Source organism: Ceratotherium simum, chromosome 35, assembly GCF_057802395.1.
Source record: "Ceratotherium simum simum isolate JZ-2026a chromosome 35, ASM5780239v1, whole genome shotgun sequence".
Classification (NCBI taxonomy): Eukaryota; Metazoa; Chordata; class Mammalia; order Perissodactyla; family Rhinocerotidae; genus Ceratotherium; species Ceratotherium simum.
Window position 1 is genome coordinate 26,176,166 of NC_141934.1, and position 26,659 is coordinate 26,202,824.

General features: G+C 61.9%; 1 protein-coding gene across 19 annotated transcripts in view; it reads right to left on the reverse strand.

Annotated features, from left to right (window-relative positions):
* The window catches only part of NCOR2 (nuclear receptor corepressor 2), a 216,405-nt gene that overhangs the window by 129,749 nt on the left and 59,997 nt on the right, over positions 1 to 26,659 (reverse strand). For 17 of the 19 annotated variants that reach the window (XM_087423434.1, XM_087423436.1, XM_087423437.1 and 14 more), the window contains 4 exons: positions 19,663 to 19,878; positions 11,888 to 12,015; positions 9,392 to 9,569; positions 2,775 to 2,954 (listed from right to left, as the gene is read on the reverse strand). In XM_087423434.1, the coding sequence (XP_087279560.1) occupies positions 2,775 to 2,954; positions 9,392 to 9,569; positions 11,888 to 12,015; positions 19,663 to 19,767 (591 nt within the window). In that variant the 5' untranslated portion in view covers positions 19,768 to 19,878. The remainder of the gene's footprint in view (positions 1 to 2,774; positions 2,955 to 9,391; positions 9,570 to 11,887; positions 12,016 to 19,662; positions 19,879 to 26,659) is intronic. The other 2 variants (XM_087423447.1, XM_087423444.1) reach the window with 2 other exon arrangements.

Consider the following 26,659-nt stretch of genomic DNA (forward strand, 5'->3'; position numbering starts at 1 on the left):
CTATCTACTGGGGCTTTGGGGAAAAAAGGAGGAGGATTGGCAACAGATGTTAGCTCAGAGCCAGTCTTCCTCAGCAAAAAGAGGAGAATTAGCATGGATGTTAGCTCAGGGCTGATCTTCCTCACAAAAAAAAGAACTCTGTCAGGCCCAGATGCTGACCTCGCTCCATCGCTCACGAGCTCTGCGGCCCTGGGCAAGTCACTGGACCTCTCTGACCCTCAGTGTCTTCCTCAGAGAAAGCCGGGAGGAACAGCGCCTACCCCTAAGGCTGTTCTGAGGATCAGAGGAGATGAAGTCCCTAGACCACACAGCTTGATAAAACCGGCTGTCCAACACAAATCAAACCCGTGAGACCCCTCACACCCCCCAGGACGGCTGTGATAGAAAGAAGGGGAACAACGAGAGCTGATGAGGACGTGGAGAAATCGGGACCCTTGTGCACTGCTGGTGGGAAGGTACAATGGGGCAGCTGCTGTGGAAACAGTCTCGCGGCTCCTCAAAGAGTTAAACACAGAGTCGCCTGGGGAGCCGGCAATTCCACCCCGGGTGCAGACCGGAAAGAACCGAGGCAGGTGCTCAGAGAAAACCTGACACGATGTCCACAGCGGCACCGGTCACCACAGTCAAAAGGTGGACACAACCCAAGTGCCCACCGCCAGCCGGCGGATGAACAGAACGGGGTCCACCCACACACGGAACACGAGTCGGCCATCCGGGAACAGAGCGCCGACACAGCTAGGACGCGCAGGCCCTCGAGAACAGGACGGCGGGTGAGCCGCCGCCAGAGGCCACGCCGTGCGCCCCACTCACGCGCCGAGTCCAGCACAGGCGAACCCACAGAGAGCAGACGGTGGCTGGGGGAGGGAGCGGCCAGTGACTGAGGATGGGCGCGGCGTCTCGTTCTGTGTGAGGAAAGCGTCTTGGAACTAGACAGAGGTGACGGCTGCACAACACCGTGAACGTGCTCAATGCCACTGCATGGTTCGCTTCAAAAGGAGTCATTTTATGTTTTGTGGATTTTAGCTCAAGGAAAATGCCAAAGTGGAACTAAAACAAAATCTGGTTCTCCAGGGCTGCCCTGAGCCGCAGTCACGGACGTGTCCACACCACCTGTAGCGTTGGCCTCCTCCCAAAGCCAGGCCCGAAGGAACCGGAGGTGCCCTTACTCCACTGGGCTTGGCGACGCCAGCCTGACCCCACCGGGGCCCAGCCTCTCTCGGGCCGCCTGGGCCGCCATCTTAGAAGCCCACCCACTGCCCCAGGGCGGGGACAGCTAGCCGAGCCTCACTGGCTGGCCCCACTGCTGGACCGTCCCCAAGTCCCAGCTCCTCCCTGCAAGTGACAGCCATGATGATGCCGTCCCTCCCCCGTCCCTCCTCCCAGACCCACTCGCAGGGCCCTAGATTGGCATCAGCCTTCACTCTGCGGCCCACAGTAGCCACGGCGGGCCCTTGACGACAGGGAGCCCACAGTCCCTTACCCGGAAGGACCAGTGTGAGCTGCTTCCCCCAGGGGCGACCCGGACGCTCCCCAGGTCACGACAGTGTCACACGACTCACTCAATGGTTTCAACGAGCACCTCCTAGTGCCGCCCAGCTGGGGCAGGGCAGTCCAGAGGGAGACAAGGACCCTGCCCTTATGGGGCGGGAGGAGGCCATGCCAGACCACGGCAGGACACAGAGAACTCAAATGGCGGTGCCAGAGGTGGCAAAGACTGCCTGCAAAGGCCCGGAAGTAAATACTTTTGGCTCCGCCAGCCCCATGGTCTCTGCTGTGACTATTCGATTCTGCCTCTGTGTCGAGAAAGCAGCCACAAACAATACGTGAACGGACGTGGCCAGGTGCCAACAAATCTTTATTTACCAAAACAGGCATCAAGCCGGATTTGGCTGGACCTGCTGAGCCCCAGGATGGAGGACGGCTTGGGGGTGAGGGCTCCTGTAAAAGGCTGGGGGGGGCTCTCTGTGGAGGGGACATCTGAGCAGAAACCCCAATAATGCCAGGGAGGAAACCATGAAGAGAGTTGGGAAAAGGCAGACTATCAATTAACGTTAAAAATACAATTATAAAATTAATATTACAGAGTTACATTAACTTTTCTTTGGTTTCAACAGTCACAAGGAGGATTTATTTTTAACCACATGACGTTGTTCTGTTCCCTTCTCACAACCCTGTGAGGCGGTGTCACGCCTGTGCCCATTTTTCAGACAAGGAAACAGAGGCCCAGAGAGGTGACTGCTCCGAGGAGAGCGAGGAGGCCCGGCCCATTCAGATGCCAGGGCCGGGGCCAGGGGAGGCTGCCCCTCACCTGGATGAGGACAGCGAAGCACAGAGAAATAACCGCCGACCCCCCACAGCCAGGAAGGGGCAGAAACTCGACCTGAACCTGGGCAGCCCGGCCGTAAATCCTGACCTCTGACCTCGCCATGCTGTCCAGCACGGCAGCTGCACGGGCCATGCGAGTGCAAATTTTGTTTCATTCTAATTAAACTGGACTGAAGGTTCAGTTCCTCGTCCGCGCTGGGCTCATTTCAAGTGCTCAACGGTCACACGTGGCCAGTGGCCACCACTGGACAGCACAGACCTAGAGCGTTTCCTTCACTGGACAGCACTGCGCCAGACAAGACAGCGCCCTCGTCCAACAAACGTAAAGGACACGGAACCAGCCAGCAGGCGGGCGAGGCTCGGCGCGTGCGCACGGCCGTCACCGGCGCTCTCTGCGCGGCCGCCCCGCTGGACCGGCGGCTCAGGGCCGCCACCCCCGGCGCCCACACCTGCTTCCGCTTCAGCTTGGAGATCTGCTGCTCCACCATGGTGATCTCCCGGTCCACGCGGTCCATGCTCTGGATCAGCTCCTCCTTGGAGAGCCGCGGAGGGACCAGCTCCAGCTCGGGGTCGGCGTGCGGGGGGCTGGGCGGAGACACCGGCTCCAGCTTGCCGCTCAGGCTGCGGTCCTGCGTCGGAGAAGAAACAGGCCTGGGCTCAGCATGGGGGGCACCCCCAGCCAGCCACCCCCAACACACCTCCAGACTCCAGCCCTGACTTCAGGCCCCAGCACACCGGACATCTGGCAGCCCCCCGTCCCGGTCACAGGAACGCGCACCGACCCCACCTCCCGCCTTTGCCCTCACTGGTCCTCCACCAGGTGTACCCTTCCCAGCCTGTCGCCCATCCTCCAAAGCTCAGATCCTTTCTGTCCTCCTGCAGGGAGGCCTCCCAGCCCCCCTAAGGCGTGAAGCCCTCCCTCTTCTCTTCCCATACGAGCCTCTCTCTTCCTCCACTCACCCTGTGTCCTCCCACCAAACCAAGATCCCCGAGAACAGACACCAGGACCCCTGACCTCCGTCCCCCCCAAGGCCTGGCCTCGCCTGACCCTCCATGGACATTTATTCACCATGCTCAGTCCGAACCAGCAAGTTACAGAAGAGCATACACAGTGCAAAGCCGGTTTGTAGAAAGCACACACACACACAGGAAAACCCCGAGAAAGGGGTGCAGGTTTGTCAGATGTAGTCATCTGGGCAGCGGGGAGGGGGCACCTTCACTTTCTTCTCTTTATTCACCAGCCTTTCTCCGCTCTTCGTCCTCTGAGCATCACTCTGTGTCATAACGTTGTTCTCAAAAAGGTGTTGAACAAAGGAGCCCTTCACTGGGTTATCCATCGACTCCTTCACCCCACCCACTACAGGCTAGCGAGCCCCAAGCTGCGCTGGGGAGAAGGAGGGGAACCCCAGTCCTCGCCTCCGGAGGGCCCACCTGCACGGCCCTGGGCTCACATCTCCGCCCGCTCTGCCACTTCCCAACTCCATGACCACAAGCGGACCACGCGACCACTGTCTGCCTCGGTTTCCCCATCTGTACAACGGGGCAACTCCCACCTCCCAGGCTGCTGTGCGGCTTGACGAGTTAATGCGTGCCGAGAGCTCAGCTCAGAGCCGGGCATGCAGTAGGCGCTCCTCCAGCGCTGGCTGGGATGGTCCCGCCCCAGAGCTCAGGCCCGGCAGCCGGCCGGAACCCCCCCCACCCCCCCCACCCCCCACCCCCCGCCGCTCAGCCCGTCCTCAAGGCCAAGCCGGCAGCTGCTGGCAGAGGCGGCCGGGGGGGGGGGGGGGCTCCAGGCGTCGCCTCCCTGCCCCGCGGCAGCTGCACCAGAGGACAGAGGACACATTATTCCCCGGGACAACAGCAGCCCCGGGGGCTGCCGAGTGCCCCCCCAGGACTAGCAGAGGCCGTGCCACCATCCGTCCACCTCCCACCCTCGGGTCTCGGCCCTCCCCACGCACACAGACCCCACGAGGCCCAGGGCCCGGGGGTCTCGGACCACAGTGGGTCGCCTCCTGGCCTCACAGTCTCCACCTGAGACACGGGGAGAGCTGCAGTGGGCCTCCCAGGCCCTCTGCACGCCCGGACCCTCGGGGAAATGCAGAAAAGCCTCAATTCCCTCAACCGGCCCGACATGGCCCGCCACGCCGCTCAGGCCCCCTCCACAGGGATGCCCCAGGAATTAAACCAGGTGCCCCCAACGCTCAGCCCAGCCCAGGCCTCAGCACACGCGACCCACCAGACCCCCACTGCAGCCCCACTGCCCAGATGCGGAAACAGGACCGGAGCACACGCCGGCCGCTGCTCTAAGCCGGGAAAAATATTGGGAAAATGTTTCAGTCTTTGCATTTCGGTCTCTGTCCAACTACTCACCCACCACTGTACTGGGGAAGCGGCCACGGACGAGACACTAACAAACGGGGGTGGCTGTGTGCCAATAAAACTTTATTTACAAACACAAGCTGAGGGCCAGTTTGCCGACCTCCCCTCCAAACAATTCACACGTCTTAACTCACATAATTGTCACCAACACCCTGGGAGGTAGGAATGCTCTTTCCCCCATTTTCCACATGAGGAAACTAAAGCCCAGCGAGCTTCAATGACGTGCCCACGTCACCAACCACATAGCGATGGACCCTGGCTTGGAGGGCATGAGAGGGGGGAGGCCAGGCCTCAGTCTGAACTCTCCGGAGAGGGCAGGACACTAGAGCAGGCTGCAGGGGCTTCCACAGCAGAAACAGGATCTAGGCTACGCAGTCATTCATCCCACAGAACTGCCTGGTGGGGCAGCAAAGTGAGAAGAAGATCCCCTCCAGGGTCCAGGACCCCAGAAATTAGAGGCAAAACCGTGTGTGGAAGAAAAGTTCCCCAAAAGTACTCAGGAGTGTGTGTCGGGGGGGCCCTAACTGCTCCCCCACAGGAGGGTCGAGCTGGTGGACACAGGGGCCGAGGGCACCTCACCTCGCACACTCTGGCACCTCTGGGCCTTTGCACAAGCCGTCCCCTCTGCCCGGGGTGCCCGACTCCACATTCGTGTGGCTGAAATCAGACCCCCCTCCCTTGCCACCTCCCCCCGCCCCTGCCAGAGACCAGCCCTGCCCTCCGTGTCCCGGGGCACCTGGCTGGGCTCTCCCCACAGCCTCACTCATGGCTCAGGGCTCCTGAGACACAAGGTGGTGGTGACACGGTTCCCGTTACCTGCTGCAGGAGACGTCTCCGCTCCCCCAGGGATCTTCCCCGAGACCAAGAAAGGAGACGAGCAGAACAAGAATGAGGCCCGTGCACAGAGACGCTTTGGGGGCCGGGACACCCCAACACTGCCCATCCAACCCGGCAACAGTTCTCAAAAGCGACATTAGCAAAAGGAAGGCTTCCATCCCCAAAGCTGACGGGGCAGGGCAAGGGTTAAATGGCGCAGGGGACAACCGCTAGGAACTGTGGGAAAAAGCTGCTGGAAAGTCCTTCCACTCTCACTGGGCACACGCTGGCGTCTTCTGTGGCTTCAGCTTTAGCTTTCATTCTCACCAAAAACACACAAGCTTCCTGTCGCACTGAGGAACAGACAACCGTGCTCCGTCCACACACCGGAACACGGTTCCAGCATGAAGAGGGAGGCGGCGCTGACGCACGCTACGGCGTGGACGAACCTTAAGACGTGATGGGGGTGAGAGAAGCCGACACAAGAGGCCACGCGCGTGTGATCCCGCTGATGCGAAACGTGCGGAAGAGGCAAATTCACACAGAAAGCAGACTCGTGGTGGCCAGGGACTGGGGGAGGGGGTTGGGGAGTAAGTGCTGATGGGGACGGGTTTCCCTTGGGTGATGAGAATGTTCTGGAACTAGTAGAGGTGGTGGTTGCACAACACTGCGAATGTACCAAATGCCACTGAATTGACCACTTTAACACGGTTAATTTCACCTCAACTTAAACAGAAGATGTACACCCAGGGGGCAGAGGGCGCTTCCTCTGTGCTGGGTTTTCCAGGAATGGGACCGAGGAGCTCGGCCACTGGGCCTCCAGATGGTTCTCTCGACGGCCACTGGCCTTCATTTCAGCCCAAACCCGCAGGAGGAAAACAACCAACCGACACCCCCGCCCGTCACCAGGTGGCGGTTGGCATGGTTCACCCCGTCACAGGCCCTCGGTGTAGAGATTCAGGCCAGCGTGGAAAAGAAAAACTCATGATGCAAAATTAAGACACAGAGGCAGCAAAAGCCTGGGGCTGGAGAGGGTCCCCGAGGCTCCCTCAGGCCCTGCCACCACCCTGCTCCAGGAAGGGGCCCCAGTCACAATGACATGTTCCAGGACGGGCACGGGCCCCCTCAAAGGCAAAGAGGAAAACAGCTTTGGGCTAGAAATGTGGAGACAGGGTACGCTCTCTCTTTGCTAGCCTTGATCGTGCAAAGAGGAAGGCCTGGAGTCCTGCCTTCCTGTTAACCCACCAAGACCACGCGGAAAATGGCAGAGCCAAGAGGTGGACAGACCCATTTGCAACAACATGGATGGACCTGGAGGGTATTATGTTAAGTAAAATGAGCCAGAAAGAGAAAGACAAACAAGGCACAATTTCATTCATATGTGGAAGATAAACCAACACGCACAGACAGAACTGTTTGGTGGTTACCAGGGGCTAGGGGGGTGGGGGGTGGGCACAAGGGGTGGAGGAATGCACTTATATGGTGACTGACAAACAATAACGTACAACAAAAATTTCACAATAAAATAAATAACTAAATAAATAAAAGAGGTGGACAGAGATAGGGACCTGATGACATCATGTCACCCGGGTCAAGCTGTGCCTGAAGCCAACAACTCCCTGGATTTCAGTTATATGAGCCAGGACTCGTGTTTAAGCCAGTCTGACATGGGTCTCCTGTCCCTTTCAGCTAACAAAGGGTCTTTCAGAAATGGTGCTGTTGGTGACGACTCTAAAGTCCCCTCAAACAAAGTTTGGTGAATTCCAAAGGAACCCCTGATGCCACGGGACTCCAGAGGCTCAGGGGCAGGGAAGCATCACAAAACAACATTTTTATATGAAAAAAGAACACAGCCGGGGGCAGGGGGGACTGTAAAAAATCCTGTCGAATCCCTGTCTCTCGCATCCGGCTGAATTCCACACAGTGGATGCAAAACACACCTGAACACTTTCAGAGCTGTTTCCCCGGCTCCCTCCCCGACCCGAAATCTGCTCACACCTTACAAGTGCACTTAACAGCCTGGAGCAACTACAGCAGTCGGTCCAGCCAGGCCCCTACGCTGGGCTCAGGACTCCCCCGCACCCCCGGGGCCCAGGAAGAGCAGAGAGAGACAGATGGACAGACAGACAGACAGAGAGACAGAGAGAGAGACAGACAGACAGAGAAAGACCGCGGAGGGAGAGGGAGCTCCCCAGGGAGGCGCAGGAGGGAGGGACAAGTAGGGGTCACAGAGCCCCGTGAGGCATGGAGACCCCACAAGGCCCGAGCCCCGCTCCTGGACAGCAGGCTGGGGGCACCAGAGGCCTGATGCAGGCTCGCCAGCGACACCCCTCGGGCAGAACCAGACATGAGCACAAGGGCTGGGCGCACCAGGGGCTCTGATCCCGAAGGGAGGAAACCAGGCGCCCCCCCAGCAGGCCCTCAGCACGGCCCCGTACCCCCTTCACACGCATCCCCCCCCATCCACCCAAGATCCCTGCAGGGACAGCTTTTCAAAGGGCACCGTCCCTCCCAGGAGGCTGAGCAGCAGGAGACGAGGAGAAGACAGACAGGTGCTAAGGGGGGACGGCAGGCCCAGGAGAAGGGAGGCTAACGGGGGGACGGCAGGCCCGGGAGGAAGGAGGCTAACGGGGGGACGGCAGGCCTGGGAGGAGGGAGGCTAACGGGGGGATGGCAGGCCCGGGAGGAGAGAGGCTAACGGGGGCACGGCAGGCCCGGGAGGAGGGAGGTGGGCGGCACACTGGGGGGACCACAGGAGACGTCTGAGCAGGACGGCCTGGTGGGCAGGGCTGCAGACCCGGGCTGCCTGGGCTTCAGGGCCACCCCCACTTCCCAGTGACGAGGGCCAGTGACTTCTACTCTCAGCCCGGGGCCCCCTCTGTAAAAGGGGGTGCAGACGGGGCTTCACTGAGCCGAGAAGACAGGGGAATGACACTTGTGTTTCACATAGTACCCGGCACGCAGTCAGTGCTCACTTAACGTCAACTGTGGTCAGCACCACCACCACAGGGATGCCCCTTTCATGCCAGCCCCCCAATGAAGGACCTGCCTTGGCCTGAAATCCCACCGTTCAACCCCATCTGGCGTCAGGCAGAGAGGAGGATCCAGCAGGCCCGAGTGGGCCACTTCCCTCCCTGGCCTGGCTCCCAGTCGCCACCCCCAGCAGTGCTGCAGTGAGATGCGCGCTGACCTCACCCAGCAGCCGGGAGGCTGAAAATGAGCTCATGTGTGTCCCGCGGTGTGAAGGAGCCTGAGGGGCTGCTCAGCGCAGGCGCAAGGAGCATCCATCACGCAGCCGCCTGCCAAGGACGAGCACGTCACCTGGCCCCCAGCCCCGCCCCACCCCAGGCAGTGACAGTGACATATAGCTCGGGTGACCCTGGGGGACAGAGCATCTGGGCCACTGGCTGCGATCCCTCCATCGGCCCCTCAGTCGCCTTCCTCCGTGTAAAATGGAGCCGAAACAAGCCTGCAGACTCGACTGTCCTGAGGTTCACTGAGACGGCAGGAGAAGCAAACCACAGGCGCTTAATCTATGCACATTCTCCCGACACCGTCTCAGCTCAACCTTCCGGTTTAAAGTGGAGTAAAATGAAAGCCCTCTAAGGCGCGAGGGCCATGGTGGCCCCACAGGCTGGACACACTCGGGCGGAAGCCGTCTCTCTCCAGCCAAGAAACGGTCCCCAGAGCCGGCCGCCTCCCCAGCCCCTCCTGTGGCTGGCCAGCCTCTGCCCGCCCCGCGCTCGGTCCCACCTCCCTGCCTTTGCCCCAGCTGTCCCCGACCCGGCACAGCCACCCCGTTCCCTGTACCCAGTGCGGTCACAGCAGCACCCGAATCCTCGGAGGAGCCCCCGATGGCGCCAGGCCTTACCTTGGCCAGGTCCTCGGAGCCACCGGGCTGGCCTGCAGCCAGCAGGCCTGAGGGCCGCAGCAGGGGGTCGGGCAGCAGCTCCAGCCGGGGGCGCTTGCTCTCGATGAAGTCCATCTCCGACTTGCCCAGCTCAGGCAGGTACGCGTGGGACTCGGGTCGCAGGTGAAGCTCCTGGGACCTGCGGGAGGCACAGGCACCGGGGGTCACGTCCACTGCCTTCCCGCCCTCTCGCCGAGCCCTACTGTGCACCATGCCTGCTGCGGCCCCACGAGAGCAGAGCCCGTCATCCACGGGCACAGAGCCAGGCAGGACCCACGCAGACCCGTCCTCCTTCAAGGCGACGTTCTCAACTACGTGCACAGGAAGAGACTGTGCTGCTGACGCCCCACTGCCCACCCCGAGTGTGGCCGCAGGACCAGCAGCATCAGTGCCGCCCGGAGCTGGTGACAAATGCAGCATCTTGAGTCCTACCCCAGACCTCCTGAGTCCCACTCTGCACTTAAACAAGATCCCAGGTGATTCGTGGGCACAGTCAGGTCCTCTCTGGGTCCAACACAGATAATCACACACGCTGCTATCTGCACATCACCCACCGGGGCAGACATCACTAGCCGATCACAGTGCTCTTACTGCTAAACCCGGCCTCGCGCCCTCCTCATGGGAGCTGTCCAGCCTGATCGCTCCCAACTGGCTCTTCTCAACACTCCTCCCCAGTGTGCAGAGGAGAAAACCGGCCCAGAGAGGACACGGCCTTGCCCGAGCACACACAGCAGAGCCAGGACCCCCAGCCTCCACTGCCAGCTACACTCCTGACCAGAAAGCCCAAACACTGCCCTGCTGGACGCTCTTCAGGTTGATGCTTTTTCCAGTAAACTTAGAATAGGATCTGACTGAACCATTCCCCTCACCCTCACACCCTGCCCGGTCTGGCCCACCGCATTCCTGCCTCAGGGCCTTTGCCCATGCCGGGCATCCGGCTGGAACACTTGCACCAGCTCCTCCCATGCTTCCTCTTCTCCGCACGTCTCAGTGCCCACGGTGCCTCCTCCTCAGAGCGCTCTCCCCACCCACCAGCCACAGCCCATCTCACCACCTGCTCTCTTTTCCTTTCAGCCCCCACCATGTGCTTATTGGTTCACGCGTGTTCGCTGGCTGCCTCCCTGCCCCCACCCCACCCCAGAATGTCCACTCCAGGAGGGAAGGACATTCACCTGTCTTGTTCATTGCTTGTTCATTCCCTGGCACACAGCAGGTGCTCAATCAGTGCGTGTAGGCTGAATGAATGCTGCCGACTGCCATGTGGGCCGGGCCGTGCTGCTGGCATCGCCTGGGGGCAGGGCTGCCACCCTCTGTGCTCCCCCTCCCTGCAGGGCCCTCCAGCCCTTCTCCTGCCAAAGGGTCACGAGACGTCCCTTCTGCCCATCTCAGAACTAACAGCTGCACAGTTACCAGGGGCCTCGCGGGAAGCACGTGGTTTTCTCATTTAAACGTGATTCATGTCCACTCGGAACCTCAGAGTGTGACTTTATTTGGAGACGGGGGCTTTGCAGATGTAATTAAGCTGAGACCCTAAATCCAATGACAGGTGTCCTTCTAAGAGGAGCAGAGGACACTCGGACACACAGAGGGGACGGCCAGGGAGATGGGCAGAGACTTCCGGGCCTTTGCACCTGCTGCTCCCTCTGCCTGAATGCCTTCACCCGGCTCTCCGCACGGCCGGCTACTTATCAGGCCGGCGCCTCTCCACCGAGAGGCCTCTCCTGGCCACTCCGGCCAGACAGTGGCCCTTCCCACCCTGGACGTGACAGGTCACTCGCCTCGTTCTAGAGCCACCGTGTGTGTGTGCCTGTGGTGCGTCTCCCGATGGACAGTGGGCTCCCCGCGGGCAGGGCCATCTGTCTAGGGCCCCGCTGAGCACCCACAGCCCAGACCCTGCCGGCACACATCAGATGCTCCGGACTCTTAGAATTAGCGCTCTCATTGTCTCGAGCACCTTGCGGCCCTGCTCCGGCCTCGGCCCTCCCCTCACTGGGTCCCCACCCTGCCACACCGGCTCATCCCATAGGGATTTAAGGAAAGCTAGGCTGGCCTAGTAGCGGGCGGACACCAGAGGGCCCCGCCTGCCAGCTGAGGGGCAGAAAAAGGACTCGGAGAACAGGCGAGGACAAGGGAGGGAAGGAAGGGGCTCCCCGGGGCACCCAGGTAAGGACACGTCCCTCCCACCGTGACCCGGCCCTGCTCCCCCACATCCGGGTGGTCACCCTCCACACCCCCAGAGACCACCGCAGGCCCACGCCGGGAGTCTGAGAGCCGTGTCCCTCTTCCCTCACGTCCCCATCCTTGTCCCCGTCAGGGCCACACCAGGACAAGGGCAGACGCACAGCCCGGCACCCCTCATACGACACGACCCTGCAGGCTCCCACTCCCCCACGACCTCCGTTTCCCCATCTGAGAAACGGCTCCGCGGGCCTGGGCAGGAGGCTGCGGCCGGCTCACCTCTCATTCCCGGGCTGGAACTCGGACAGCAGCGAGGGCCTCCTCCTCTGCGGCTGGAGGATGGAGCCAGGCGACAGGTGCGAGGCGTAGTCTCGGGGGTGGTGCTGGTACTCAAGCAGCCCCACGTCCTGTGGGGAGGGGACAGACATGAGGGGGCCGCCCCGGGACAGCCACGGCCACCGTCCAGAGCCCCTGCCCACGGCTCGCTCCTGCGCCGGGCCCGTGCCACAGCTCGGGCCTTCCCGGGCTGTCCCCACCGAGAGGGGCGCACACAGCTGAACACCGCACGCAGTCCTGCCCCCGCAGGCTCCCGGCGCCCGGCGATTGTGCCCACTGTCCAGAGGAGACCACCAAACCCACGTGTCCTCGGAGACAACTGGAAAAAAGGCACAGCCACCTCATCCACCAAGGCAGTAAGTGACCAAGTGTCCACGTGGACGTCACACAGCAGGGGAGGCGGCCAACGCGACGGTCCATGAGGACCAAGGACCACGCTCCACACAGAGGAGACGCCCAGGCAGGTTCGTCACGTCCACGAGCACAGGTCACAGTCAGAGGGATAAAGTCCAGGCGAAACACGCCCACTCGGGTAAAACCCATCCATCGTCCATCACCGTCCAGGGGAAACTCGACATTAACAAATCAGACGTACCCCAACTGCCTACTACACCCTGACTTGAGAAACAGCAAAATGTTCGGGAAAAAAAAAACAGAGACAAGTCTTTCAAACGAGAAAACAGGACAGGCTCACCTGGGGAACCAATCCAAACCGATTAGTTCTGTCTGCCTAGAACACTGCGCACATGGCGTGTGGCAATTGATTAGTGATGTCTGATTCAGGTGAGGCTTAGGAGGGAGCAGGATTGCAGGTGACTTATTTTCTTCTTGGCACCTTCCTTAATTCTCCAAATTTTCCCATAAAAATTTAGTCATTCTTTTGCTGTCTGGCTTTTTTTGTTTTTTTTTTGTGAGGAAGATCAGCCCTGAGCTAACATCTGATGCCAATCCTCCTCTTTTTTTGCTGAGGAAGATTGGCCCTGGGCCAAGATCCGTGCCCATTTTCTTCCACTTTATATGGGATGCCGCCACATCATGGCTTGCCAAGTGGTACGTCGGTGCGTGCCCGGGATCCGAACTGGCGAACCCCAGGCCGCCGCAGCGAAGCACACACACTTAACCGCTACGCCACCGGACCGGCCCCCTTATTTATTTTTTTTAAGGAGTTATTTCTGCAAAGAGAATTAGATGATACCAGGCAAGTGTGTGGGAAGGTACCTGTTTCACACTCTCCAAAGCACACACGTAAGAGGCTGGGAGGCCAGAGGCTAGAGAGGACGAGTAACTGGAACCAGCAGGGACCCACCGACCCCAGAGGCTGGAAACACTGAGGGAAGGGCCTTCCCAGGCAGCCCAACTCGGAGACAAAGAGCTGAGGGCCTCAGGCGGGACGTATCTGTCCATCACTCAAACCCTCTGGGCCTCAGTTTCCCCATCTTTGAAATGGATGCCTGACCCAGAGGGAAGGAGGCCTCCCCGCCTCCTACCACTGATCCCCCTTAACTCTCCAGGGACTCCCCCAAAGCCGAGGGCAGCTTCCAGAAGGCAGAGACGGGCTGAAGTCTAGAAGCAAGCGCCAGGCACCAGGTGCTCAGAAGCGGGGCGGGAAGGAGACAGGGCTGGCGGGAGGGAGGGGTCCTCCGGGACCATGCTGCCAGCCGCCAGGCAGGATGCACTCCGCGCACGTGCACGGAGGTGTGAGGAGAGACCAGCAGGCCGTGCAGATTCCGGGGGGAGAACGCCCCCCCACCGGCTCTTCCGCACAAAAGCCAGGCTTTACCACACGGTCCACTCCCTGGGGGGAGCCTCGGAGACGGGGCCACCACTGCCAGCCGGGGCGGGAGGAGGCTCGGGGCACAAGGCCTGCAGTGGGGCGTGGGGAGAGTGCACCAACACTCTGGCCTCGGTTTCCCAGTTTAGCAGCCAAGTGGGATGAGCTCGTCAGCAAAGTCCCTCCACGGAGCGCCCTGGCGGCCATTTCCGTGGGGTCCACACGAACCGCCACCCCAAGGCGGAGGCCGGGGACCCCAAGGGCGCCTGGAAGCTGCACAAGGAGGCAAGAATTGTGGGGGACAGAGAGAAACTGACCCAGGTGGGGGCCAGGGTGGTCACATGAGCACGAATGCACCAGGCACCCAGGCTGGAGAGCTCCCCGCCACATCTCAGAGCCTGAGAACTCTCCACGCGCTAACAACACATTAATTATAGTATAAAAATAACAGTATCCGATATTCATAAACTGCCTATTGTGTGCACCTGCCACTAAATGCTGTATATATTAATTTCACCCCCACAGCAACCCCACGAGGTGGGTATTATGGGTGGCCCCACACCAAAGTGAGAAATCAGAGGCACAGAGAGGGTAAGGGACTTGCCCAGGTCACACAGCAACAAGGAGGAAGGTTCTGAGATGCACGAAGAGGCTAAGCCGGCTTCCTGCGGAGGGACGGGAGGGGCAGGCCGCGGGTTCTGAACCTGCCCCACGGGCCACGGTGCAAACTCTGCTTGGGGAGCAGGAGCTGGCCCTGCGCCCTGCACGTATTCCCAGAGTTGCTGCTCGGAGAAGGAGGGAAGAAGCGTCTCCAGGGGCACCACACACACAGCCTTGGCAGCTTCTCCCCAAAGCTGAAATCGGGGCTTGCTGATAAATTACACCCTAAAACTCCCCGGGCAGTGACAGGTGGCTGTGGAAAAGCAATTTACCCAGGAGGAGACCAGCCGGCGCCTCCCTGGCTGGGTCCTGTGGGGCCACAAAGACAGAGGGGCCGGGGCTTCTGGGCCTCGAGTCACATGCTGCACCCGGATCCTGGGGATGTTTGTGCACGGGGCTGGGGGGGTGGTTTTCCTCGGTGGCTGTAGGAGGAGAAGGGGTGTTCCTCATGCGGAACTCAGTTTGACCCTGGCCTCATGGGTCCCTCCTGGAGTGGCAGGGCCATGGTCAAGAGAGCTCCCACCTCGGGGCCTTTGCACGTGCCATTTCCTCTGCCTGGAACGTTCTTGAGCCAGATTTCCCCATGCCTGGCCCTCTGGCTTCCTTCAGGTTCGACTCCAACTTCGGCTTCTCGGTGAGGCCTCCTTCCCTGACCCCGGACTCCAGTGAGGACTCCCCAGCCTCAGCCATCCCTCCTCCCGTCTGCTCAGCGTCCCCCAGGGAAACATCAGCTCCCCGAGGCAGGGATGCTTCTGCTCCGTTCACAGCCACACTCCCGGGCCTACAAGGGCACCGGGACGGGAGATGCCTATTAAGTGTCTGCTGAATGAATGAACGAGTGAATGAATGAATGATGCTCCCAGCAAGGGGTCTCCCAACAGGCTCTCTCTGGAGGCCAAACCATCCCTCCGGAGGCATCTGCAAGCGCCTGGAACTGAGCGCAGGAGGGGCCTCAAAGCCAAGGCAGAGACCACCCCGGGGAACATCCAGGATACGGGCCAAGCCCCTGACACTCCAATCGCCCGGTCCTGCGCCGTCCCCCACCACACAAACACACACGTCCCCTCTGGCCCAGAAGGCTCCTGGGCCCGTGACCCTTGGCCCAGGGCAGCACTGGTCCACGTGAGGTCCACGACGTCGCCGGCCCGCGACAAGGTGGGCACAGAGGACGCAAGCATTAGACCCTCGAGAGGGCACTGACACGACAGTGACATCCAAGTGAACGGCCAGCACGCATCCTACCGGCCTCGGCCCAGACCAGTCCCCACGTCTGTGAACTGGGTCACACGCAGTAGGACCACGTATCAGTTTGTGACAAACTGGAAATTACACAGACCCGCCGTTCCCACCGGGAGTCTGATAAGCGCTGATCTGGGGCAGGAGCAGCAAACTAGGCCCGGCCGGTTCTCAGCGTCACCAGCCACAGCCACGGCCACTGCACGTCCTGGCTGAGCGGCTGTCACGCCGGGCAGTTGTGACAGAGACCACATGGCTGGAAAGCTGAAACATTTACAGAGAAGGTCTGCCAACCACCCTCTAGAGAAAACGCCCAGCGTACCCTGGGGGCGAAACGGGAAAGGATGCTAATGGCTATGTTGTCCCCAGAACAGCAACCACATCATCACCATCACCATCACCACCATCCCCATCGTCACCATCACACTGTATCAGCTCTGTCCAGGCGTCGTGCGGACACCCGTGCACACATCAACTCATCTGAACCTCACAATCTTATAACTACCCTCACTCAGCCAATGGGGAAACCGAGGCCAGGGGTGGTGAGGCCACTTGTCCAGTTTCACAGCTAGGACATCACTGAAGCAGGACGTGAACGCAAGCGGTCTGGCTCCAGAGCCTGCTCTCAACTGCCCTTCTGCACTGAGGCACAGAGAGGTTAAGTAACTTGCCCAAGGCCACACGGCAGGAAGCAGCAGCGCTGGGACTCAGACCCTGCGTCTCCTGACGTGAACACATTCGTTCAGCACAGGGCTGTGGGAGCTCAGCAGACCTCGGGGGCCCGGGGACCTGGGGAGAAGACAGAACGGAGCTGGGCCGCAGGAAGCCCGAAAGGACGCAGGGAGGGAGCGTGTGTCGGGACCTCAATGCTGGGAGACCCTCAGAGAGAGACGTGGGGGGTCCTGAGGCTGTGGGGCGGGGGGAGCCGAGACCGCGGAGACGGAGAGAACAGGGCAGCGATTCCGTAGCGGGAGCAGGCAGGATTCAAGGAGCGATGGGCACTGCCGACGTCGAGAGCTCGGAGCGCGTCGGAGGCCGGGTCAGGGGACGCGGGTCCAGGGCCTCGGGGTCCAGGCCTCCATCCGCACGCCTCCCGTCTGTGTCGGCCGTAACACGAGCCTGGAGACGACGCAGGCCAAGGCACGGCCCGCACCACCCCACAGCCCCTCTCATAGTCCGGGGTCCTGCAGTCCCGGGGGGAAGAGGCCCCCCTCCAGCCTCCTGCCACCCCGCGCACCTCACAAACATCCCCACCAACGCTCAGCCCCACGACGCCCACACGGCAGACGGGAAAACAGGCTGGCCCCCGGGGTTAAGTGAGCCGCCCGCTGTCACCCAGCAAGTGGGGAGGAACAGGGATTCAAACCCACATCTGGGGGTCTTCCGGGCTCTGGGGGGACTCGCCATCAAAGCAGCCCTGTGTGCAGGGCACCCCAGGAGGGGCCTCCAGGGCCAGGAGGTGCCACCCAGGGAGGCAAGCCTGTGGGGAGCGTGTGTGGAGTGCGCCGAGTCCCGGGCAGGTCACAGGTCACTAGGGCCAGGCCCCGACCCCCTTCCCCGCAGACCTGCCTCAGCCGCTGTTGCAGGAGCCGGGACTCCTGGGATCCCACTCCTGGATGGGGCATTGTCTTTCTGTGCCTCAGTTTCCCCTTTCCTCCACCCTCTGTCTTCCGAAGACTCAGAAATGGGGACAGCTCACAAACCGTGCTCTGTCTGTAGGGTGGGCTGGTGGGAAGGGATTAGGGCACACGGGGCCGTCAGCGCAGGGAGGGGCCTCCAGACGACAGACCCCAGCGCTCACTTCCCGCCAGCCAAGGGAAAGCGGCTCCAGCCCTCCACACGCCCAGGAGAGCAAGACTCCCCGGGAGGCCCAGAACGCTTGCTCCGCCTTCCAAGTAACAAGCAGGGGCTCCGGCTGGGCGCCCCAGCATGAGGCGGGGTGGTCAGAGAGTGGGGCCACTGCTGCCACCACCCAGGACGGGGACGCCGCGCCCCGCAGGTGCCCAGGGCCCCCGCCCACCCCGGCCTCAGCCTCCTGCCTGGAGGGGCGTAACCACTGGGCCCTGTGCAACCACATCCTGCATCACTGAGGGCCCCGTGGGGGAAGAGTGGGCGGTGTCTGGGGTCAGCCAGTGACCCCAAGTGACCAGGAGAGGGCCCAGCGGGGGCAAAGGGCAGGCGGGACGGTAGGGGCTATGGGGGCTGGAGGCTGGGTCCTCGGAGAAGGAGGTGGGAGAGGGGTGTGAGCCGGGAGAGGGGACGAGAAACAGGACAGACGCCAGCGGCATCCGCCAGGGCCCCAGGGAAGCGGCCCCTCCAGACAGCCGCAGTGCAGCGACAATGACCAGTAATAATAACAGCCAACGGACACAGCGGGCTGAGTGTGCGCCAGGCTCTCCCATGAGGACGTGACGCAGATCGCCATGCTAATCCCCACGGGATCTAGGAGACGGGCGCTCTCGTCACCCCATTTCATGGATGAAGAACTGAGGCTCAGAGACGTGAAGCAACTTGTCTCGGTTCCTCTCCTGCAACAAGTCCCCATCTGCAGAGTGGGGAGCACAGCGTCCCCACTCGGGATGACGAGCAGCTTGTGCAATTGCACAAAAGGCTCTGAACCCACACTCGCCCTGCAGCAGCTGTGGAAGGGAGGCTCTGATTCCTCTCGTTGCTGGTGATCATAATAAAGATGACCATACAGCATAACAACTCGCCCCAGGAGCATATTCCTCCGCCCCGGGCACACAGTAGGTGCCCAATAAATAGAGGCCTCCGCGACACGGCGGCTCAGACCCTGAGGCTGATGTAGACGGCTTCTCCCAGTGACTCAACCACCCGGCCTGAGTCCCTCGTCTGCAAAATGGGACGGCACCGTGAGACCCCCTTACGCTGGGCTATTGGTGAGAACTGGAGACTCCGCCCAGGGGAAAGTCCTGGTCACAGGGCCCATTAACGCCCCGAGCATCCCAGCTGCTCTGAGAGCGCTGGGGCCAAGTCCTCGGGAGGCCACTGTGACGGGACACCCCCAGGCTGGGCCATCGGGTTCATATGCAAAAATGCCTCGCTCACTGATGGAAATGCCCTCCCACGCCATTTCCTCTGTGCTCACGGGGAGGGACCGTGCCAGACAAGCAGGACAGACGCCCCAACACGCGCACACACACAGGCGCGCACACACAGGCGCGCACACACAGGCGCGCACACACACAGGCGCAGAGCCAGCTTCTGCCCCACTGTGCCTGCGAGGCCTCACGCCCTCTCACCGAGCAGCCAAGAGGTCAAATGGGGGAGGCCCAGAACCCCGAGAGCCCTCTGGCAGGCACCCGAGGACACGGTATACAGCAGGTACCCAATAAATGCCAACAGAGCAGAACCAAAGGCCCATCCTCAGGGCCACACCATGCAGCTAGAGGTGAAGGCAGGAAACGGGGCCCCGCTGGAAGGCGGACGGTGGGTGCAGCCTCGGAGAGCTGACTGGGGGCACCCATGTGTGGGGCCGGCACCCAGAGAGCACGCCTGCTCCCCCAGGGGCAGGTCACCCCTGCAGCAGAACCCACCCTGGACCCCCAGTCGGGGATTCAGGGACACGACATGCGCCGGGCCTCAGCGTCTCAGGGCCGCGAGCATCGCCAGGGGAACAAGCTCCAGGGCCGAGGACCGGGCCGGGGCGGGACTGCGAACAGTGGTCCCCAGGAAGCCCCCCAATCCTAAAGCAAGGAGGGAGCCGAGGCGAGGCTGGGCTGAGAGGAGAGTGTATACAGCGGGCACTCCATGTTTGCATGCAAATTCCACCCACAATTCCGAGAGGCAGAGACGCCAGCTCAGCCCAGCCCTGGTCTCCATCTTCCCAGCTTTGAACTAAGAGATTCCTCCAGACGCCCCAGGGCCTGGGAAGGCCCCAGGCGCCAGTGGTCTCTGCCGAGGCAGCCCCCTCCCCTCGGGGGACACAGTGAGCCCCACCTGCCCGGCTCTGAGGAGAAAAGGACCAGAGCCGGGGCTTGAGGACAGAAGAAGGCCCCAAAGGTGACCCCAACACAGGCGTGCCCCTTACCGTGTGGGGCCGGGCAATCTGCACGGGGTAGGAGATGCCGTGGGGCGGGTAGCGGGGCTCGGTGGCCCTCCACGTCTGTGCCACGGGCTGCGTGGATCCCGACATGGCGGTGGGCGTCAGGGGGGCTCTTGGGCCCCAGTAAGCTTCCTCTCAGTGGCCACCAAGGTTAAAGTCCAGTGGTCGTCATCTGCTGGCAGGCCGCCCTGTCACAGGCACCTGTGAGGAAACCAGACAGGAAAGCACGGTCAGCCACGGGCAGCGGCTCCCCGTGGGCCCCGGTGGGGCCAAGGCCTTCCCTTGGCCCCGTGAGGAGGAGCCGGCACACGGGGTCCTCTGGGGCCTCCTCCTGCCGCTGGGTTGCTCCCCGCTGACAGCAGAGGGAGAATGCGGTGGGCGTCTGTGGACCCTCTGAGCCTCAGACCAGGCCACACAGGCCACACTGGGAGAGCCGTGCCCGCCCCACCACCAAGGCCCCCACTCAGCAGGCACAGGAACCCCAACTCTGTGGGCGGCACCCCCCAAAGTCTCCCAAGCCCCCTCGGCCCACCCAACCTCACCCCAAGGCCTCTGTGGGTTTTGGAGACATGGGGCAAAGTTCTCCCAAAGCACCTGGCAGCCCTGGCAGGCCGGTGCCAGGCCTGTCCTGAGAGGCAGGGTGGGGCAGTGGAGGACAGGGTCAGCTCGGGCAGAGCACAGGTCACAGCACGACCCGGGCAAGGCCAGGCCTGCCTGGGCCTCCCAGTGACCCTCTGCAGGCAGGTGACACTGTGACGTGGGAGCAGAACAGACGTGACGTTGGCGCAGACATGGGCTGGGAGTGGAGGGAGTGGGACGCCGAGGGCCACACTGGGGAACCGGCCGAGGACACAGACAAGAGCCGGCTGGGCCCCAGATGGCTCCCGGGGGCAGGCACGTGGTGCCTTCCAGGGCAGAGACCACCGTGTCCACGCTGAAAAGAACCTAGAAACAGTCCAATGGCTTTACAGACGGGGAAACTGAGACCCAGAAGGAAGAATGGACTCAAGCCAAGGGAGCAGAGGCGCCCGCGGCGGACGCTGCCTCCACCCAGAAATCCCTGGCCCCCCCCCCCAGGACCCTCTGCCTTCTCTGCTGGCCACTCTCCATTCGCCTGCCTGGGCGCAGCACCGGCTCCTCTGCCCGTGGCCGGATGGAGAGCCCGGCACCCCCAGCCTCCTCCACACTCAGCCACTCAGAGAAGGCGTGTCCATCCAGCCCCGCCACGTGCAAAGCCATCCCCCGGTCACCCCCCAGCTGAGGAAATCCAAGATGGTGCGGGGCCCGGCTCTGGGTGTCCCCACGCGACGGTGAGGGCGGCATCTCACGTGATCGGGTGAAGAGAACGTACCCCGGCCCCTGTGATTTCAACCCGACGGCCCTCATCGCCCCGCCTGCCAGCTGACAACTGTCCTCCAGTGGGGAGGACGCCCTGGACCCTCCACTGGGGATCTGCCCCTTGGGCGTCTAATGTGGGGGGATGTTGGAGGGAAGCCTAAGATCCAGGTGACCAGAGGAAGAATGGGGCACCAACTGCACCCTACTCCCTACCTCCACCTTCTGCTACTGTACACTTGACCTTCCTTTCCAGAACCATCCTCCTTCCCCAGGCTCCAGGAGAGGTCATGTGATCCAGGCCTGGCCAATCAGGCCCCTGCCTCCCCTGGGCCAGTGACTGGTTCTTGGATAGACATGTGAGCCAATCTGAGCCAATGAGAGTCCGCCTTGAGACTTGCTGGAGGAACCACAGTACAGGCGCTCTCTACTGGGGCTCTAAGCTGGGAGGGCGAAGCCTGGATCTCTCGGGGCCACCAAGTGGCAGGAGCCTGGCGGAGACCATGCCCACTGGCAGGAAGGCAGAGCCGGAGAGAGCGCAGTCGGCCCCTGATGACAGCCATGCCTGAAGGCTGATCAAGCCTGCGTGTTCCTTTAGGGGAGCCGAGGCGCTCCTTCTGGGCGTTCTGCCTTCACCAGCCCAAGCTGGGTTCCTGTCACTTGCCACCAAAGTTCTGACTCACCAGGAGAGGAAGGAGTCATGGAGGGGGCAATCCCTCAGTTGGGTGCTGTCAATCCTTCCCCCACAAAAAGGCAGGGAATTCCAGAGCCAAGGCTGACGCACCTATGACCCCTCAGGAAGTTGCCCATGGGGACTTTTCCCAGCCACCCAGCAGGACGTACGTGTAATTCCTACGAACGTGGGAACAGGTCCTGCTCTGCACACGGGAGCTCCCATCGTCACCATCGCGGGTACCGGCCCCGCAGCCCAGTCACAGCGACGCTCCGACGGGGACGGGAGGCAGGGCTGCCCTGCCAGCTCTCGAGGGCAACGTGGCATCTGACCTGCAGCCCAGAGACAAGCAACTGGGCTTGGGAGAGGGGGCGGTGCGGCCACCGGAGCCGGACCCTGTTCCCCAGTCCCCTTGCTCCAGCTCGTCTCAGAGCCCAGCAGACCCCGGTCTTCCAAGGCAGCAGAGCGCATCCTACTCGCCTCTCCTGGGTTTAAACAGCTGCCCCTCTCTCCGAGGAGACGCGGCCAGGACTTTGGGGGGAGATGTCACGCTGCCTGCCCCTCCTCCAAGAGCACCACAGGCGACTTCCGGATTGTTCTTTGATTTTGCACTGCATAAGGCGGTGAGAAGACTAATTTACCCACAGCTTTTCTCACCTCCTTTTCCTAACGAAACGCTGACTGAGGACGGCAGGCCCCTGACAGACGCTCAGGGTGTGCACTGCACGCGGGCTCCAGGAGCCGGGGAGGCGACACCTTCTCAAACCGCCCCTGGAGAACCCTCGGTCGCATCCCCCCCACCTCGTGCCAAGGCCGGAGCCTGGCTGTCTCCCCACTCCCTGGACACTCACAAGGTGTCCACCGCCACGCTGGGGGGCTGCAGCCCCCGCCACCCACCCATCAAGGCATTGTCCCTCTGGCTCCCAGCCCAGCGTCCTCACATGCAGGTTGTCCCCAGAGCCAGGAGACTCGGGATCTCGTGCCTCCCTCATCCACCACAGGCTTATTTATTAAAGCCAATCTCCACCCCTCCAACCTCAGCTGCATTTGTCGCCAGCTCAAAAAAAAATCTTTAGGAAAATCAGTTTGGCAGATCCTCAAAACGTTAAACACAGAATTACCATATGACCCAGCAGTTCCACTGGTAGGCTCCTACCCAAGAGAAATGAAAACAAGGACTCCAACAAACGTACGTGCGTGTTCAGAGCAGCATTTTTCACTACAGCCAAAAAGTGGAAACACCGACATGTCTGTCAACTGATGGAAGCTTAAACAGACTGTGGTCCATCCACACAGGAGAATATAACGCAGCCAGGAAAAGGAATGAAGCACTGACACCTGCTACAATGTGGATGGACCTTAAAAACACAATGCTGAGTGAGAGAAGCTGACACAAAAAGCCACATGTTGTATGATTCCGTTGATATGAAACGTCCAGAACAGGCAAATCCACAGAGACAGAGAGCAGACTGGTGGTTCCAGGGGGCGGGGATGGGCAATGACGGGAATGCTTTGAAACTAGATAAACGTAGTGCTTGCAGAGCATCGTGAGTGGAAACAAAAATTGAAGCTTTGACTTCAGCAGCAAGGTCTGGAGGTGAATGTCTAGGAAAACTATGACATGACTTCGTCAAAGACAGGGGTAGGAGAGGATGAGAGAGACCCCCGGGGCAACGGGAGGGTCTCCTGGATCTGGCCTTGGCTGGAAAGGGTTCTGAGAGCGGAACCCAGACTATTGTAGGAATGCAACACAGCGGCCTCGACATCACCGCAGGGTCTGGCTTTGGGGTCAGGACAGGGCAGTGGGCATCCGCTTATCTACAGACATTTGGGGTCCCCACTGCGAGCTGAGCCCCCAGCTAGCGAATGAGGCGGGGTCCAGGCCGTGGACGGTCTTGGGGCTCCAGGGGATGCGGCAGGGCAGACAAGAGGCGCCCAGGGCGACCCCAGCCCCGGGAGGGGGAGGCGGGTCAGGGAGCACTCCCCAGAGCGTGTGCAGAGCCAGTCAGGGACGGGGAGGGACGGCGCTCCGGGAGGTGAGACAGGGCACTGCCTGTGTGAGAAGGTCACTGAGCATGAGGCGGGCAGGGCAAGCCATCACTCGAGGCCCCGGGGCCATGAAGGACGGCTTCTGTTCTAAGGCCACGGGGAGCCACAGAAGGCTGCAGAGGAGAAGGGCAAAGAGTCATGGTGTTCCACGAGCAGACGCTGGAGCATGAGTGGGGCCGGGAGACCTGAGAGGCTACTGCAACCGTCCAAGCCAGAGCCAGCGCCGGCAGGACCGGGGCCACAGTGACACAGATGGAGAAGAGGCAGACGGCGTGACAGTCGGGACGGAGACCCTGCAGGCCTCAGAGACGGCTCGCGGCGGGGTGAGGGAGGCCAAGCAGCCCCCCAGGGATGGGGGCCCTTCACCCCCTTCCTCGGGCAAGGTGCCTCACGGCTCCGAGCCTCAGTTTCCTCAGCTGCGGACAGGGGGCCGGGGTGCTGGTGAAGCCCGGCTGCGGGGCCTGGTAAACAGCAGGTGCTCAATAAGCCCGGGCCCCGAGGAGAAGGGGCAGCGCCTCGGCGAGGTTAAGGACTGCTTAGCCGCGCGGCGTGGGACGCTTCTGAGCCCCAGACGGGGACACTGAGGCCCAGCCAGGCCTCGTACAACCAAGCCACGAACCACGACGCTGGGGCCACCGGGCCGGCCGGGGAGGGCCGCACACTCCAGCCCGGCCGTGGCAGGGGCTCCGGGCACAGTCCCCAGCCGGGGCTCCCCCTGCCTCACCTACCCCGGAGGGGGCCATGGCCAGGGCCACTCAGCTGCCCATGGGAGGGTCCACGGGAGCCCCCAGGGCGGCACCCCGCAATCCCACGCGCCCCACACTCCCTTGTGCCCATCCAGCAGGCGGCTCTGGCACAGCTTCCCGGCCGTGGCTCTGTGTCTGCCCTGCTGCCCGCTCACGCCAGGCATGTCCCAGCGGGCACACAGCCGGTACCCAATGAAGGAGCCCGTCCAGCGGAGGCAAGCACCAGTAGCACGAGGTGAGGCCGGAGCCCACCACACCTGCATCCGACCCCACCCCGATGGGCAGAGGCCTCCTTCCTGGGGTGGGGGCGCTGGAAGGTTCTGCGGGGCCTCCAGCCCCCACACTCCTCTCCAGCCCCAGGCAGGCCGGCTGAGGCCACACCATGACGTGTGCCACGGCTGTTCCGTATGGTGAGCAGCCCGGGTCGGATCTGGGGAGCGCTGGGGCTGGGCCGTCCCTGGGGGCGAGGCGGGTGGGGGCTTGTCAGGTGCCGGGTCGGCGGAAGGAAGCGGGGCCTCCAGGCCAAGCGGGGCAGGGGGCAGATGCAGGGAGGCCACCCGCACACGTGCCTGAAATCCCCCTGGAACTGGAGCTGGCAGCAGGTGGGGAGCCTCACGATCAAAACTCGAACGCCAGGAGGAGAGAGGCCCCAGCACACGCACACACACACACACCCTCAGAGCCCGCTGGGGGCTCGGAGAAGCCACGGGCCCCACGGAGGGGACACGGTCTGTTCCACCCACCTCCACCCGAGACACACAGGCGCAGGGGAGCCTGTGGGCAGGGCCCCCAGCAGTCTCGCTCCCCACAGTCCCTGCAGCACCTAGAAGGGTCCCCGACGTACGGTAGCTGCTCCATAACTCGCTGCCTGCTAACCCCCGTGAGAGGCCTGGGCCCGGCACACAGTAGGTGGACCAGTTTCCTGGGGCTGCCCTCACAAAGTGCCACACGCTGGGTGGGGAAAGCAACAGAAATTTAGGTCCCACTGCTCTGGAGGCCAGAAGTCAAGGCGTCAGCAGGGCCGTGCTTCCTCCAGGCCCTGGGGAGGGCCCTTCCGGTCCCTCCAGCCCCTGGCGGCTCCAGGCATCCCTGGCTTGGGGCCGCGTCCCTCCAGTCTGCCCGTCCTCCTCACGGGGCCTCTTCTCCCTGTGGGTCTCTGTGTCTCCTCTTCTTAAAAGGACACCAGACACCCTTGACCTCATCTTAACTGATGACATCTGCAAAGACCCTCTTTCCAAATACCGTCATGTTCATGGGCTCCAGGTGGACACGAATTTTGGGGGAGACGCTACTGAACCCACGACAGCAGGTACTCAGAAATACTTGTCTTGTTCACTGCTATATCCCAGAGCCCGGCACACAGTAGGCGCCCAATAAACATCCACCGAACAAAAACGCGCCAGGCAGCTTGCGGGAGGAGAGCCGAGGCCCGCAGCCAGCACGGGGGACGTGAGGGCAGAAGTGGTCCCGGGATGTGAGGTTAAGATGTTGCGGAAACGCCAGCTAGGACGAAGCTCCTGTTTACCCCTCGTGCTCCTAGTTCCTGGCGGGCTGTTCACATCGGGGAACCGGCCAAGTACTCAATGGGCACCTTCAGCAGGGAGTCGTGGCGCAGAGCGGATGCCCAGGATCCGGCTCTCACATGAGTCCCGAGACACAGAAAGCCCCGTGGGAGGTGGCACAGGAGAGCCTCACCTGCCCTGGCCCGGAGGAGCCTGCACGGCCATCAGAGGCAGGAGCGAGGGGAGAGTTCCTGCCCCTGCCCTGGCGGCTCGCCACTGTCAACTACGATTTACAGGCACCTCTCGTGGGACAGGTGCTGGGACGAAGCAGCAAATAACAGACCCCAAATCCCCGCCCTCACGGAGCTGACATTCTAGTGGGCGAGACCAGAGTAATTACAGGATGTGAGAAGGTCTCATGCCATGGAGAAAATCAGGAGGAGGGAAGGGAGTGTCAGGGACAGCCCCATCACAAGGTGCCTGTAAGTCAAGACGTGGAGAAGCCAGGGAGGGAAACGTGCAAATGTCTGGGGGAGGGTGTTCCAGGCCGAGGGAACGGCAAGTGCAAAGGCCCTGAGGTAGGAGAGGAACAGCAGGGAGACCTGGGTGGTGAGCGCTCAGTGAGCAAGGGCCCTGGGAGGCCACACGGGGCTTCACTCCGAGCGAGGTGGGAAGGG